The sequence below is a fragment of the Seriola lalandi genome, unplaced genomic scaffold (genome assembly GCF_002814215.2).
Source record: "Seriola lalandi dorsalis isolate HSWRI2012SDOR001 ecotype SW California unplaced genomic scaffold, Sedor1 jcf7180002054960, whole genome shotgun sequence".
Classification (NCBI taxonomy): domain Eukaryota; kingdom Metazoa; phylum Chordata; class Actinopteri; order Carangiformes; family Carangidae; genus Seriola; species Seriola lalandi.
The window spans coordinates 246,119-260,119 of record NW_019525511.1 but is presented as its reverse complement, the minus strand read 5'-3'; the positions used below and the strand labels follow the sequence as shown (position 1 = coordinate 260,119).

At 41.5% G+C, this 14,001-nt stretch overlaps 3 protein-coding genes and 1 long non-coding RNA gene across 4 annotated transcripts; 1 reads left to right on the top strand and 3 right to left on the bottom strand.

Moving 5' to 3' along the window:
- Nucleotides 1–927: 927 nt before the first annotated feature.
- LOC147817431 (uncharacterized) lies at nucleotides 928–2,523 on the bottom strand. Its single transcript, XR_015436379.1, has 3 exons — nucleotides 2,215–2,523; nucleotides 1,480–1,585; nucleotides 928–1,307 (listed from the first exon to the last, which is right to left on the bottom strand). It is a non-coding gene; the product is annotated as an uncharacterized LOC147817431 (long non-coding RNA).
- Nucleotides 2,524–3,160: 637 nt separating this feature from the next.
- LOC147817430 (cytochrome c oxidase subunit 8A, mitochondrial) lies at nucleotides 3,161–4,747 on the bottom strand. The gene is made up of 2 exons (XM_087170805.1): nucleotides 4,550–4,747; nucleotides 3,161–3,618 (listed from the first exon to the last, which is right to left on the bottom strand). Exons 1-2 carry the CDS (start codon nucleotides 4,679–4,681, stop codon nucleotides 3,496–3,498), a joined length of 255 nt encoding a protein of 84 aa, XP_087026931.1. The 5' UTR covers nucleotides 4,682–4,747; the 3' UTR covers nucleotides 3,161–3,495.
- Nucleotides 4,748–5,338: 591 nt separating this feature from the next.
- On the bottom strand, nucleotides 5,339–12,670 carry ubr7 (ubiquitin protein ligase E3 component n-recognin 7). The gene is made up of 12 exons (XM_023395324.2): nucleotides 12,361–12,670; nucleotides 10,196–10,321; nucleotides 9,721–9,854; nucleotides 9,385–9,445; nucleotides 9,001–9,096; nucleotides 8,851–8,904; nucleotides 8,369–8,474; nucleotides 8,210–8,286; nucleotides 7,001–7,165; nucleotides 5,938–6,103; nucleotides 5,776–5,837; nucleotides 5,339–5,688 (listed from the first exon to the last, which is right to left on the bottom strand). Exons 2-12 carry the CDS (start codon nucleotides 10,310–10,312, stop codon nucleotides 5,596–5,598), a joined length of 1,131 nt encoding a protein of 376 aa, XP_023251092.1. The 5' UTR covers nucleotides 10,313–10,321; nucleotides 12,361–12,670; the 3' UTR covers nucleotides 5,339–5,595.
- A 375-nt stretch (nucleotides 12,671–13,045) lies between these two features.
- LOC147817429 (uncharacterized) lies at nucleotides 13,046–13,694 on the top strand. Its single transcript, XM_087170796.1, has 2 exons — nucleotides 13,046–13,248; nucleotides 13,443–13,694. Exons 1-2 carry the CDS (start codon nucleotides 13,068–13,070, stop codon nucleotides 13,532–13,534), a joined length of 273 nt encoding a protein of 90 aa, XP_087026922.1. The 5' UTR covers nucleotides 13,046–13,067; the 3' UTR covers nucleotides 13,535–13,694.
- Nucleotides 13,695–14,001: the final 307 nt, after the last annotated feature.

Genomic DNA, 14,001 nt, shown 5'->3' with positions numbered 1-14,001 from the left:
TGATGATGGTGTTGTTTGTGGTAGCATAGGCAAGATAAAGAAAATAGTCGTGGTGTGAGGAGCAGTGATGGCTGGCATTAGGGGAGTGACTCTGGGACGCCAGTGATCACTGTCTAGCCTCCTGGAGGTGTCGTGGGACCAACTAGACGAAACACTGGTGAAAGGAGGTTCCCACCTGATGACCCCAATGACATGTTAGTTATCACTGCTCATTAGTCTGTATAGCTAAATTAATAGTTATCATAGGACATGTTAAGCTTAGGGAGCTATTCACTGAGTCTGGTCCATTTTCTGTAGCACAAGCTTCTTGTGTTTATCTTAAATAAAGAGTTATAGCATAGTAAGGCATAAAAAGCCATGTAAAAGTCATTGTACATTAAGTCATGAAAGATATTTTCTGTGGTTGTAGTTTAATTTCATTGGAGGTGTGTGGTCTTTCACTGTTTCTTCTATCAGCAGATAGTGTGCATATAATATATGAATTCAGAGGAGTCATTTCTTTAGTAACAATCAAGCATTTATTTACATCAAATGAGGGACATATAATCAGTGATAATAAAAAAATTGTAGGATTCACTGGACCCATAAAAAAAATAGTGAGACACATCATAGATATATGTTTGCAAGACTAAATGTCCTGTCCAGTTGTTTTAGTCGGTACAGGTATCTAGCCTATAGGAGCATTGTGAGCTGGTGCTGGGGCTTCCTTGGTCGCAGAATCTGGGTCGTCATTCCAGCCTGCCCGGCCCTACGCATCCATGTTTCCTGACGCCACAGGCCGGTATGTGGGTTTTACCCACATACGGGACACATAGCTGGATATGACCTCCTCCTTCTCAGGCCGCTCCAACTGTGCAGTGAGGTCCTCTGGGATGGGGATGGCCAAAGCAGCTTCTGTGTATGGTCCCGGGTCAACAAAGACTTTTTCAAATTCCACCACATTCCCTGTTTGATAAAACACAAAAGATTTTGTACAATTTTAATTTTTTTGTTGTTTTTTTTTTTACAAAACAATGATTGAAAGTCTGTTTCTAACTCCCTCCTGATATTTTCTTTACCGTATTTTGTTGTTGATGGAACTGTCATAACATTATACGTGCAATACTTAATACAATGTGTACAAAACATTTTTTGGTTGAAAAATAAATTAATATAACACTTATAGAATGTCGACTCAGTCTTAATTGGTTTAGCATTCTCCCTTCATGGCATTTGGAAATTGGACCTTGAACAGTGGTTCACCTTCTTTTGTTTGGGCTTGTGGTTGGTCAGCATTTTCATTGTAGGACATGGCAGCCAGGTAGAGTCTGGAGGTACAGTAAAGACAAAATCAAAGATGTTAATGATGACAGAAACCTTAGCCTACACACTCTCACAAGTTCTAAGTAACCACAAATTAATTTACCTGCACAGCATTCCGAGACTGATAAATGACTGTTAGGTTTATCAAAAGTAGATGCACTTCAGATGGCTACAGACCTGTACTTCTGATGTGAGGCTGAAGAGTCTTCAAGGATAACTGTGTGCCTACAGTGGGTCAGTCTGGCATGCGACATCCCTTGTTGCAGGAAGATGTATAGATGGCCTGAACAGAGGAAACAGAGGTTACACCAACATCTCCTCAAATGTGTAGTTATGGCAACAGCTGCAAACAGTGCAAAAATGGTAACAAATGCACTCAAAAATGGTAACAAATGCACTCAATAATGTGTAAATTGGGTTGTCAATAGCTTGTAAATGCTGCAAATAGCTCACTATATGTGCAAAATGCAAAAAATGTGTATTATAGACTATCCCCTTGGACATATCCCCTCAACTCTGCGCTTATCTAGATATTCCCTACAGACACTGTATCTGTAAACATGATATAAACGTTAAAACAGCCATCATAAGGCATGACTCTCAATAATAACTTTCACAGTACTAATAAACAAGCCCGGACACCTATGCTAATCACTACAGAGCCTATTTTTAGTCCGAATTTTGCCGGCTTGACTTTACAGACAGCTAAAACGCATTTAAAGTATAATACATTTAGCAGGGTGGCTCTAATCAATGTCACACAGTGATACCAAGCAGAAGAATTACATACAATCTGTACCCGGCTGCGTGTCGACTATGCTAAACGTTAGTCACATTAGCTGCCATGCTAACAACACACGCAACAGGCTCCCGTCAACACACAGTAAAGCAACATAAAAATGTAAAACTTACAGCTCCCAAGTTCAAAGTTGGGTCACGGACAGTCGGTGCTGATCCAAGCTTTATCTTGAGACTTGTAGGAAATCCTGCGTTGTCCTGGCCCTCGTTGAGAAAGCAGTCCGAGGTGAAATGGTTAGCACACACGTACAACACTTTCGGAGTTGGAGCGGGAACATTTCCATCAAAAATAAAATTAATCCACTGGGTCTTCAGATCCTCGGGCGTAGGGATTTAAAAAAGACTTCTGTGTTGGTTTGTGCAGCCAACAACAAAGCAACTACTGTGTTTCGCTTGTACCTTCGACATTGTTCTACCGAAAGCCAGTGTTCGCGAGGGAAGTAACGATACCGTCTGCAAGCCGGACTCAGGGGGCGGAACACACACCTAGCTCGGGGAGTGTCACCCACCCGAGGGGAGGGGCATCGCCCTTCTTGACGACATCAGGGGAAAATCTCCAATTCGCCCGTTTGAGCACACATCTCCTGAAAGGTGGAGAAAGCAAAAGACGGAGAGGATGGACTTTTCTCATGTTTGGGGGGTTCGTAGACACGCCAGGGAAACATACTACTGATAGAAAACCATGGAAAAGTGCATTTTGCATAATATGTCCCCTTTAAACTAGATTAAAGAAAGTTATCCAGAATATGTTGATCCTTGTTCATAGTGCAGACCTCTAGTGACTGCAGGCTGATGAGAAGTGGAGACAGTTGAGAGGACAACAAAGGCAGAGAGATGAATAAAAGATGACCTGTGAGCTGTGAGAGATATTCAGGGGAAATGTATTGTTTTATTCTGTTGTAGACTGTTGGGTATGGTAAAGAGGATGATGAAGATGAAGGTGTCTTTCTCAGGTTTAATGAGTTTGTCTCTGTGGGAAATTATGTTCTCAAACAGGAAGTAATTAACTGTGTAAAACCAGCATAAGAAATCTAAACAAACAGAAACATCCTGCTCAAACACAAACACACAAACTCCAGCTTTTATTTATCTTCACACACTTCCTGTTTGGTCAGAGTCAGATTTGAACCAGAGAGAGAAGCAACAATAGCAAACATATTTTATTTTACTAAACGAAAACAAGATGAGGAGAAAAACAGACTGCTCTTGTTTTAAAAGTACAGTTATGTGCTATAGATGTCATAATAAAGCGTTTATTGATTAAACTTTAATATTGTCAATTAAACTTGGAATCTATTTATCCAATACATTTATTGATTGAAATTTAAAATATATTGACAAATGGACAAATGGTATTGAGGAGGAGGGAGAGGAAGATGATGATGAAGATGAAGGTCAGGTCCTGGGACTCTGTTGAACCTGTTTGGCCCTCTGTCGGTACTGTGGCAAGTGATGAAGAATCCAGGCAGCTGGAGTCAACATGGCGGCGGCAAATACCAACATGACTAAAAAACTTTGCTGTCAAGACAAAAAACAACCAATCAGAGACGAGATCTGAAACATCACAGGACGGAAACGGACAAACATAGAATGGACAAACAGATGAATTCAAACATTTGTGATTTGATCAATAACCACATCTTGATTTGATTGCTTTGATAATATTGATCATTATTTAGTTTCAGTATAGGGTTAGGGTTAGTGTACTGTATCCACAAACACACGTTGACATGTTTGACCTGATGCTCTTTCATGTTGTTGGGTTATTGTTGACCAGCTGTGGTCAAGTCAGTCAATTTTTATTTGTATAGTGCCAATTCACAACATAAATTATCTTAAGGCACTTTCGAAATGAAGCAGGTCTAGACCTTTTCTTTATATTATTTACAGAGACGCAACAACTCCCACCAAGAGCAGCACTAGGCTGCAAGGAAAGACTTCCTTTTAACATCAAGCAGAACCGGACTCAAGGTGGGCAGAGCCATCTGCCTCGACAGGTTGGGTTGGAGAGAGAGAGAGAGAGAGAGAGAGATCACAGAGGAAAAGAACAAGAACGTACAATAATAGCAATATTAAAAATAGTTACAGTAGCAGCAGTAACAGCAATAGTAATGTAATGGTAACTGTAGCGCTCCTACTGATAGAAATAGTAATGGCAGCTAATTGTTGACTAGTTGTGATCAGAGGCTGGATCACAGCCTACTGTGTTTTAAGTATTTCTGGTCACATTAGTATGTTCAGATGTTTCTATTTGTTCCCTCAGAGGAGCAAACAAACAAATAACATGAATGTCATTTTTCTCTCGAAGCTGCAGCTGCTGTGAAATGAGCGTCAGTATAAAAGTTTTTTAAATACTCATCATCTGACACACCTGAACCTGGTTTTTATAGACCAGAATCTGATTCCGTTTTTTTATGGACCAGTTTACTTATCAGTCTCAGAGACTCACCGTGGCTCCGATCTTGTTCCTCGGAGGTTTGCTGTAAATTGTCTTCCTTGTCTCCTGCAGGATTTCTTTAGGACGAGTAAGTGTTGATGCTGAAAGGTTTCCCATCATCATCCTCAGCGCCCCACTCACCATTGTCACGGTAACAAACACCTGCTCACTGAGAAACACCCGACTGATTCTGATTGGCTGTTGTTTAGTCCCTGATTCTCAGTTTGAGATGTTGATGTGTTCAGTTTGAGCTCCTCTGTCAGACTGAGGCTTAATCTAGAGGGGAGCAGGACGGGGAGGGATGGACAGGATAGGACAGAGAAGAGGAGGGTGATGATTGGACAAATACAAACAGCTGACTAAAGTTGGTTGATGATATGCAGATGAAAGTGAACAGACCAGAAACAACAAACATGAATTTATCAACAGGATCATCTGAAAACCTGAAGAGCAGCTGCTCTGAAAACAAAGAGCTGACGGAGGAGAAGAAAAGAACTGAACGAACGTGAATGAGTGATGTGGGGGAGGATGAAGAGTTAATGTTAGTGTTTGATGTGTAAAAACAGACGTGCAGGTTCTACTCTGTTCAGCATCAGAAACATCAGCAGAGACAGCTTGATGAAGATGATGATGAACAAACAGGTGGAGACGAGCTGCGACAGTCGCTGCTTCAGTTTTATTTGACTTATTTATGCATTTATCTATTTATTTGAAATCTCACAATGACTCTAAACAGCTGGGCGGAAGTTTAATGTCCATCAGATTTAAAGCTACAACAATTAAAAATGAGCAGACGTCATGTTGGTGTTGTGGTTCAGTTTTATTGGTTTTCATTAAAAAGGAAACACAAAGACAACACAGACATTAATGTTGGTGACCTTTGACCTCTGAAACAAATAAACTGAGGATAAAAACTTTAAAATGTCCAGAAAACCCACAAACATCAGCTGATCGACAGGAAACATCACAGGAAATGATGTAAGACGATCCCAGTCAGGAGATCAATGGAAGGTCAATGGTCATCAAATGGTTAGTTGGAGGTCAAAGGTCAAAGGTGATCAGGTGCAGTAGAAACGTCCAGCGTCGACTCGTCGTCTCTTGCGACTCTGCTGCTGCTCAAAGAACTGACGGATGTCATCGGGAGTCACAACCTATCAGAAAACAGAGCCACGTGTAATCAGTCAGGTAGGCAGGTCAAAGGTCAGCAACACAGAGGTCATGTTTTGGGTTAAACTGACCTTTCCTTCAGCTGCGAATCTCTGCAGGAAGTCCTTCAGTTCAGTTTTCATGTCGTTGTATCCTGAAACAAACAAACTCACATCAGACAAACAAACAAACACAAACACAAACATGGCCGACAGTTGCAGAGTTGTAGTTTCATATGTAGTAGTTGTAGTTACCGTGGATGATCTCGAGTTGTTGGACCCGGTTCAGGTTGTCCAGCGCTGACATCAGAGGGTCTTGTCCTTGTTGTCTTTGTTCGTTGTTCTTTCCTTTTTTCTCGTAGGCGAGGACGGTGTCCGACTCGTCCAACAGGAAGGACAGACCAGCTTCAGATAGACGCTCCTGAGGACAGACAGGTTAGTTGAGGCGGATAAGTTACAGCCAATTTAGAGACTGATAAGAGATATATAGGGATGAAACAGCCTAATCTAGTTCTCAGATGAATCATACACATATGAGCTATTTAAGTTAAAAGTTCAGTCTCTGCTAAACAAACCATGCTAACTGTTAAACAGCTAACCCGCTGAAGACAGCAGTCCTTGTTCTGCTCTGCAGGCTCAGTGAGTTTGGTGTAGCTCCACATGAACCAGTTCTCCACCTGAGAGGAACCAGAACCCCCGTCACCAGATGCAGTCAAAGACGGTGGACTTACAGTCCATCTGCAGAACCAGAGACCTGTTGCAGGAACATTGATGGAACAGCCACCAGGGGTTCTGGGATCTGGGTTCAGTATCTTGACCAAGGACACTTCAATACGCGGACTGGTGGAGCCAGGGTCAAACCATGATGAACCTGATTCCCTGCAGACAGGGAAGCAGGAAGCGGGACGAGCCCGGGCAGCAACCGAACTTTCAAATTAAAACCCTTACAATATCACCTCATAAATAAATAACTGTCCTGAACGAAAATTCCACATGAACTCAGCAGGATATCTGATTGGTTGTGACACAATTTGTAAACAGAAGAGAGGATTGTGGTTGAAAAACAATGGTGAGCTAAAAAACATCTGAAAGAAGCATCAAAGCAGAGGAACTTCCAGTCAGAACTTTCAGAATAAAACCAGAGCAGGCTCATCCTCCCCGACCTGCAGCACTGTATGTTTATCTCACTGGAGCCCATCATGTAGTTTCGTCACCACCAGCATGTTGTTCATTTCAAGTCCAACAGTCGTCAACAAACACATGAGCTCACAGTGACATGGTGCCTCGGCCAACAGAGGGTCAGACAGGTGAGTGTTACCTGGCAGGTGTTACAGGAGCAGAGTTTGGAGCGCCATGCTGAAGGCCAGAACACAGCTCCTGATTGGACTCTATTCTGACCAGTCCCCTGCAGTTCCTTCAGTTTGCAGCTAGGCTTCACCTCCTCACGGCTCCGCTTACTGCTGGGCTCGATGACATCATCAACCTAACAGATTATTGATCATTAGTTAATCACATCAGTCACAGTGAACAGTTCTTTTAGTGCAGATGTAAACAGACTGAACATTATACCATATACAGTAACAAATACTCCACATATACAGTACTGTTATATACTCGTATACTTTACTGTATATACATGCAGTACTTCACTGTGATTATCAGGCTGCACTCTCCCGCAGACTGAACACAAATGACCCTCCAGGGTAAACGTGTTCATGACTCACAGTTCACCACTGAACCAAAGATCAATTTCATTATCAATACTTGATCATTTATATTTCATCACAGACGTCTGTCAGTAATAAACTGATCTGTAAATACCTGACTAATCTGAGCATGTGCAGAAGTTTGAGCCAATTCTTTTAATTCAAACAAGTTTTATTCACTTTTGCATCCATTCAGCATGTTCAGATTTAGTAATTGTCTTTCAGCAGTATTGTACACCTGTGGTTACTATGGTAACGCAAGTGTATCCCAACCCTCAACCTCTGAGGCTGAAAAATTAAGTCAACAAGGAAGAACCAGAAGTGACCACTAGAGTCTGGTTCCAACAGTGAGTCAGTCCCCATAGACTCCCATTTTAAAATGTCCAACTTTACAGCAGAAATAAACATGTTTACAGCCTGGTACAGAAACTGTTTTGGTCTCTAGAGCTGATTTCCTCCTTCATGACACCTGTTTATAAAACTCACCTGTTTACATTTTTTTAAGGACTACAGTTATGGAGAATTGAGGGTGTGGCCTCTGAGTGACAGGTGGGTGAGCATATGCTTGCCACAAACAGGCGCCACACATGCCCCTCCTCTTTGACCACATTTGGATTAGCTGGGAGTTAGGGGCGGAGTCAGGTACTGGCAAGATGGCAACAGTAGAGCAGCTCACTCTGTGCTTCAAAACCGCTCTTCAGAAACCTGTGGGTGACGTCACGGAGGCTACATCCATATTTATTTACAGACTGTGGTGAATCCAAATCATTTTCTGAAGGATAAAAACAGAATCGTCAGTTTCACCTGTTTAACCCTCTCACCTGTTCTTCTTTGTTGGGAACGTCTGTGTTAGAATTTCCTCCTGTTTCCTCCTTCACCTGTGCTGCTGCACCTGGAACTGCACAGGAAGTACATCACACACAGGAAGTTCATCGTACACAGGAAGTACATCACACAGCAAGTGTAAGCCAATTAGTTACCTGCCAGGTGAACAGAGTAGGTCCAGAGGAAAGGGTGTTTGTTCATACAGAACTCACAAATCATCTCCTGCAGCTCCACACAGTCTGGAACCACACAGCCCAGGTGCTGCAAACACACAGGTACAGGCATAGGTGAAGGTGCAGGTATAGACACCTCACCTCTGACGTGAACCAAAACAAACGTTGAAAGAAGCGAAACCATGAGACTTTGATGTCACAGCCAATAGGAGCACAGGATGTAATTCATATCACCTGGTACACCTGTCTGTTGGTTACCGACAGAGGTGAAGACATTTTCTGTTGACTAAGATCTTGTCATGCAGAGCATCTTAGGAGGTAAAGGTGATTTTTGCTGTCACAGGTACAGAGTCATGCTGTTTGTCTGGACACATTAGCCCTCTCTGTGGCTAACTGTTAGCACTGATAGTCTTTACAACAGGTGTACTGCTGCTACCCATGTCAGGTACTTTCTGTGCACTCACCCTGCCATGCAGCCAGTCCTCACACACCACACACTGAATCATCTCGTCCTCCACCTGGAGATAAAACCAACCAACCACAGAGAGACACAGCTTCAGTAAAGACAACAGAGTACACCTGGTGCTCAGGTGAAGGTCAGGTGTGTGTCTCACCTGGTCGTCTGGGTCTGGATAAGGCCGGCTACAGGTACAGTAAACTCCAAAGAAGTTATGACTGTATTTATTCAGACTGTTGACCTCGTCTTTATCCTGAAACACACACACACCATGTAGTCTTTATGACATAGTGAGGACCACCCGCTTACATTTATTCTGAAGACCTTTAGAAACATCCTGCATAAACAACATTAACATCACTTTAACAATCAAAGCGGGCGGCTGTTAACAACCATCTGGAGGCCTGACAGGTAATCTCTACACACCTGTACACACCTGCAACGTTTCTGTTTTATGGCACCAGGTGACAGATTAGTCAAGTCACGTTTGATCAATCCTGAACTCTGCTGCTGTTTATCATTACATTTAATGTGAACTTACAGGGTAGAGTTTACACTGCAGCTCTGTGAACTTCCTGTTTCCACAGTCACAACGAAAGTTCCTGCAGAAAACACAGAAGAAGAAACGCTGAAGAAGAAAAAACGGAAGAAACACTGAAGAAAAGTTTGATGTTTGTCAATATAAATATTATCATCTGTATAAAATCTGCTGGTGGTGACATGTATTAATACAGTATTCATGATGTATTGATACACTGATATTGTATTGATACCGCATTGATACTGTACTGATGATGTATTGATGTATTGATACTGTACTGATGACGTATTTATATTGTATTGATACTGTATTGATGGTCTACATATTACTGCTCACCTCTTGGTGTAGAGTTCGAAGAGGTCATGACCTTCATGACATTTATATGAACACGCCAAACACACTCCTGCTGCCTCTCCTCCCTTTGGTGTACAGGTGTTGCAGGCGTAGAGAGCCTGGCGCTTCACATAGCCCTGAACGAACACACACACACACACACACACACACACACACACACACACACACACACACACACACACACACACTCAAATGTGTATATATACAGAGCTCCTCTCAGGTTTAAACACATATCCTCACATGCTAACCCCTCTGTAATACTAAAACTACTACTAATAATAATAATGATAATAGGATGCTGCTGCTCCAATCTGCTGGTCAGTGTGTTGCTACTGAGAATTCACAGTTAACTCTACTGTACACAGTATGTAAACAGTATAAAGTATATACAATGTTCACATTATATAGTATAATTTTATTACTATAAAGTATATAAAGTGCACACATAAGGACTAACCTGAGGGTATGAGCAGTGATCTGAATCACTTCCTGCCAAAACAGCTGAAGCCTCTTCCTCCAACTCCTCATCTTCCTCCAAAACATCAACCAAGGACACCGTCTGCTCCTCACACATGTTTATACTCTGACAAGACAAATAAATTAAAACATTCAAACTAACCAGAGGCCTGCACTACGAAGCAAGTTCAACATACCCAGGATAACTTTTATTTATCTGAACCTAACATTGACCGTCCTGATCACCTGTACCAAGAAGCAGGTCATCACCTGGCTCAGTTAACTCTGGGTTTACCTGTCCAGGTACGAGCGCGTTCATGTGAAAGAGGCGGAGTTGTTAATTATAAGCAACATCATCTGAACCATGAATGAAGTTCTTAATAATATGAGAAGAAACGTTGATACTTGCCAGTAAGATCGGTAAAAGCAGCGTCCTAAAGTGACATTAAACAAGGTGAAATGTAACAATATGATCATATGACTGGAGTAAAAAAAAAGATTATTTCCATCATGTCTAAATATAATTTATACATATTATAAATTAAAGTCAGACTAAAGATATATTGTAAATAAGTGCATGAATTATCATCACGTTTCAGTATTTTTGCTCTTCAATCTGATGATGAACAAACTGTTCTGAACGTGATGCAGAGAAAACAGTTAAAGTTCATGTCAGACTGTTTCTGCTGCAGAGGAGAGGAGAGGAAGAGGAGAGAAAGAAAAGAGGAGAGGAAGAGGAGAGGAGGAGAGGAAGAGGACAGGAAGAGGAGGGAGAGAAAAGAGGAGAGGAAGAGGAGAGAAAGAAACGAGGAGAGGAAGAGGAGGAGAGGAAGGGGAGAGGAAGAGGAGGGAGAGAAAAGAGGAGAGGAAGAAAAGAGGAGAGGAAGAGGAGGAGAGAAAGAAAAGAAGAGAGGAAGAGGAGGGAGAGAAAAGAGGAGAGGAAGAGGAATAGTAGTTGAAATGTTCATTCTAATGATGAAATAATTAACAGTGAGACTAATTGTTCTAATCAAAGACATCAGAGGTTCAGGTTTCTCTCCAGTCGTGTCACAGTCTCCTCATGTTGTTCTGAGCTCAGTGATGAAGAGGAGAGTAAAAGCTTCATCACTGGCAGGAATCCTGTCGCATAAAGGATCTTTTTTCAATTAAAATGAAGCTACAGTTATATTTACAGTTATTTTATATATTTATTAAACGTGATAAACTCTCCATGCATTTTAAGAAGCTTTGTTTTAAAAACCAGAGTGGACACATGGAAAGACTCAAACAGGAAAACTATTCAATTGATTTTTTATATTTCATATCTACTGCTTGTTATTATTGATCATTTATTTATTATATACACTGTTTTGTCCCTGTCAGGATCCTGTAGGACTGAGGACTCAGTTTTTCCAGGTGTCTGATTGGTCAGTAGTTTGGCTGTTGACAGGTTTTGATCTGATCCTCTAAGTTAACCTGCGCGGAAGCAGGTTAGGAGTTCAGTGTAAGATACGATGGTGATTTACCCCGGTAACAAGTGAACCACCGTCATAGGACCAGAGTTAAACCTGAAGTTAACTCGATAAATTTAAATCCTGCTTCGTAGTACAGGCCTCAGGTTCATCACAACAACAATAGTAAACATGTAAACAGTAACATGAGAGACAGAAACTGCACAGCTGGATCAATACTGTCTCTACTGTCTCTGTTATTGAAGTAAATACAATGAAACAAACAGTGCCTCAATCTCTGTCCCTCTCTCTCAAATTCAAAGGTGCTTTATTGACATGACAGTTTTAGAAAAACATTGTTGCCAAAGCATCGAAATACAACAAATAACACCAGCATAATATACATGTTCTACATGTATATTTACAGTACATAATTTGCGTGTGTGTTGTTGTGGCCTGTTGATCTGCCCTGTCACCTTCTATTAGTTTTAATGATGAGTTTCATTGAGTTCATTGAAATGTGGAATTAGAGAATTGAACTAGAGAAAGTTTCAGTTTCTAACTCTCTTTCTGAGGCTGATTATTAAACACTCTAAAAACGTCATCGATCAGTCTGATCAGCAACTGATCGATCAGCAACCAGTGAGCATCAGTTAGCCTCCTCTGTAAACACCACTCTCTCCGCTCCGTGTTAATGCTAATGGTGTTAGCTCTGTGAATAAAAACACAAACTCACCGAATGGAGTCGAACTGCGCCCGGACCGGAAGTTTTCCCAGACAGTTTACACGGTCTAATCCGACTGTAAAGCGGGAAACGTATCAATAATAATCAATAATCAGCTCCGTCTGATGCTCACCGGATCGGATCTTTGTCGTCAAACTGCTAGCTTCTGCTAGCTGATGACAACTTCCGGTTCACTTCCGTAGGTCGTATTTGGCGGCAATATGGGGGCAGAGGTTAACGAGTGAAACGACGAAAATAAAAACGATAAGCAGTAAAAATGTCAATAGAGTCTAAATGCGACGGAAAACGAACTAATGACGTCAGGATTAGACTATAACTACGTGCTACGTGCCCAGTCAAAATACCCCATTATTCCCCTGGTAAAACTAAACACTGATCAGTCTTATAGACTCGATGAGAGGTCATAGATCGATGTTCTGATCAGTTTTGTTAATATTTTTGTGACATAAAAACTGTAAAAATAAATAATAACACACCAATTGTTTTCAAAGTCTTTCTACGAGTTAAAGTGCGCTCTCATAATAATACTATATGACAACAACAATAATAGTGATAACAACAATAAGGAAAAACAAAAACAACGAGATAAAACAGTCCTGGAGCAGTCTGAATGAGTTAAACCATAAAGTCGTACTTTACGTAGGGTACATGAAGGCAGCAGATAGCGCGTGATGACGAAACTGGAGTACGTAGTAAAGATGGCGGGCGTGATGGTATCGGCAGAGCTGAAGTTCCGAGATGGACAGAGAGAGAAAATTTGCGTTAAAGTACAAAATGATATGAGTTCTCTCATCCACGGAATAAACGATCTGAACGTGAACGTCTCACGGCTTCTCAGTGAGCTGGTGGAGCTGGAAAAATCCCGCGGAGACTGCGCAGGTGAGTAACCTGCTGCTTACTATGAGAGCTCACGTGTTCTTATTATTCTTAAAGTGATTGTTTGGAAACAGCTGCAGTTTCATGTCTTTTATTAACTTGTCTGTTCAGGTAAACAGCTCGTATTTAAAACAAAAATTACCTGTCAGAGCACCTTTTACAGTGGATTTTAGATTCACCTGTTTTACCTGCTGCAGCTGAGGAAGATGAGGACGACAGTGATGAAGACGAACCAGACGATCTTCAAAACTCTGAACTACAACCTCCAGCTAAAAGATCCAAGACGTGAAACCCCTGAGGACTGTTTGAGACAGGATGACATAATTTAACCTTTTTGAACTGAAGATGCTGATGTCAGGTGATCAGTCACATGACTGAGTAGAAATCAATTAAAGCTGTTAGTTTTGTCTCAGGTAAAGACTAAAATAAAATGGGATTTTTAAAACTCATTAATCACTCTCTTATCAGTCGTCATTGAACCAGAATCAGTTCATGGTGGAATCATCATCTCTGGCTGGACCACTGAATCTAAAACCAGTATGAACCAGTTCAGTTACTGGAAGTCATCATGATAAGAACTTTCTCAAATGACAGAGACCATCTTCAGGAAGAATTTATTTGACATTTCCTGTGATTTGATAGTTTGGTCCATGTCCCATCTGCTAACGAGGAGAGGGCGGGGGTTATGACCTATACTGAAGGCTGCCACCAGGGGGCGAGACATAAGATGTTTTAGCTTCACTTTTAGGGAGCTGT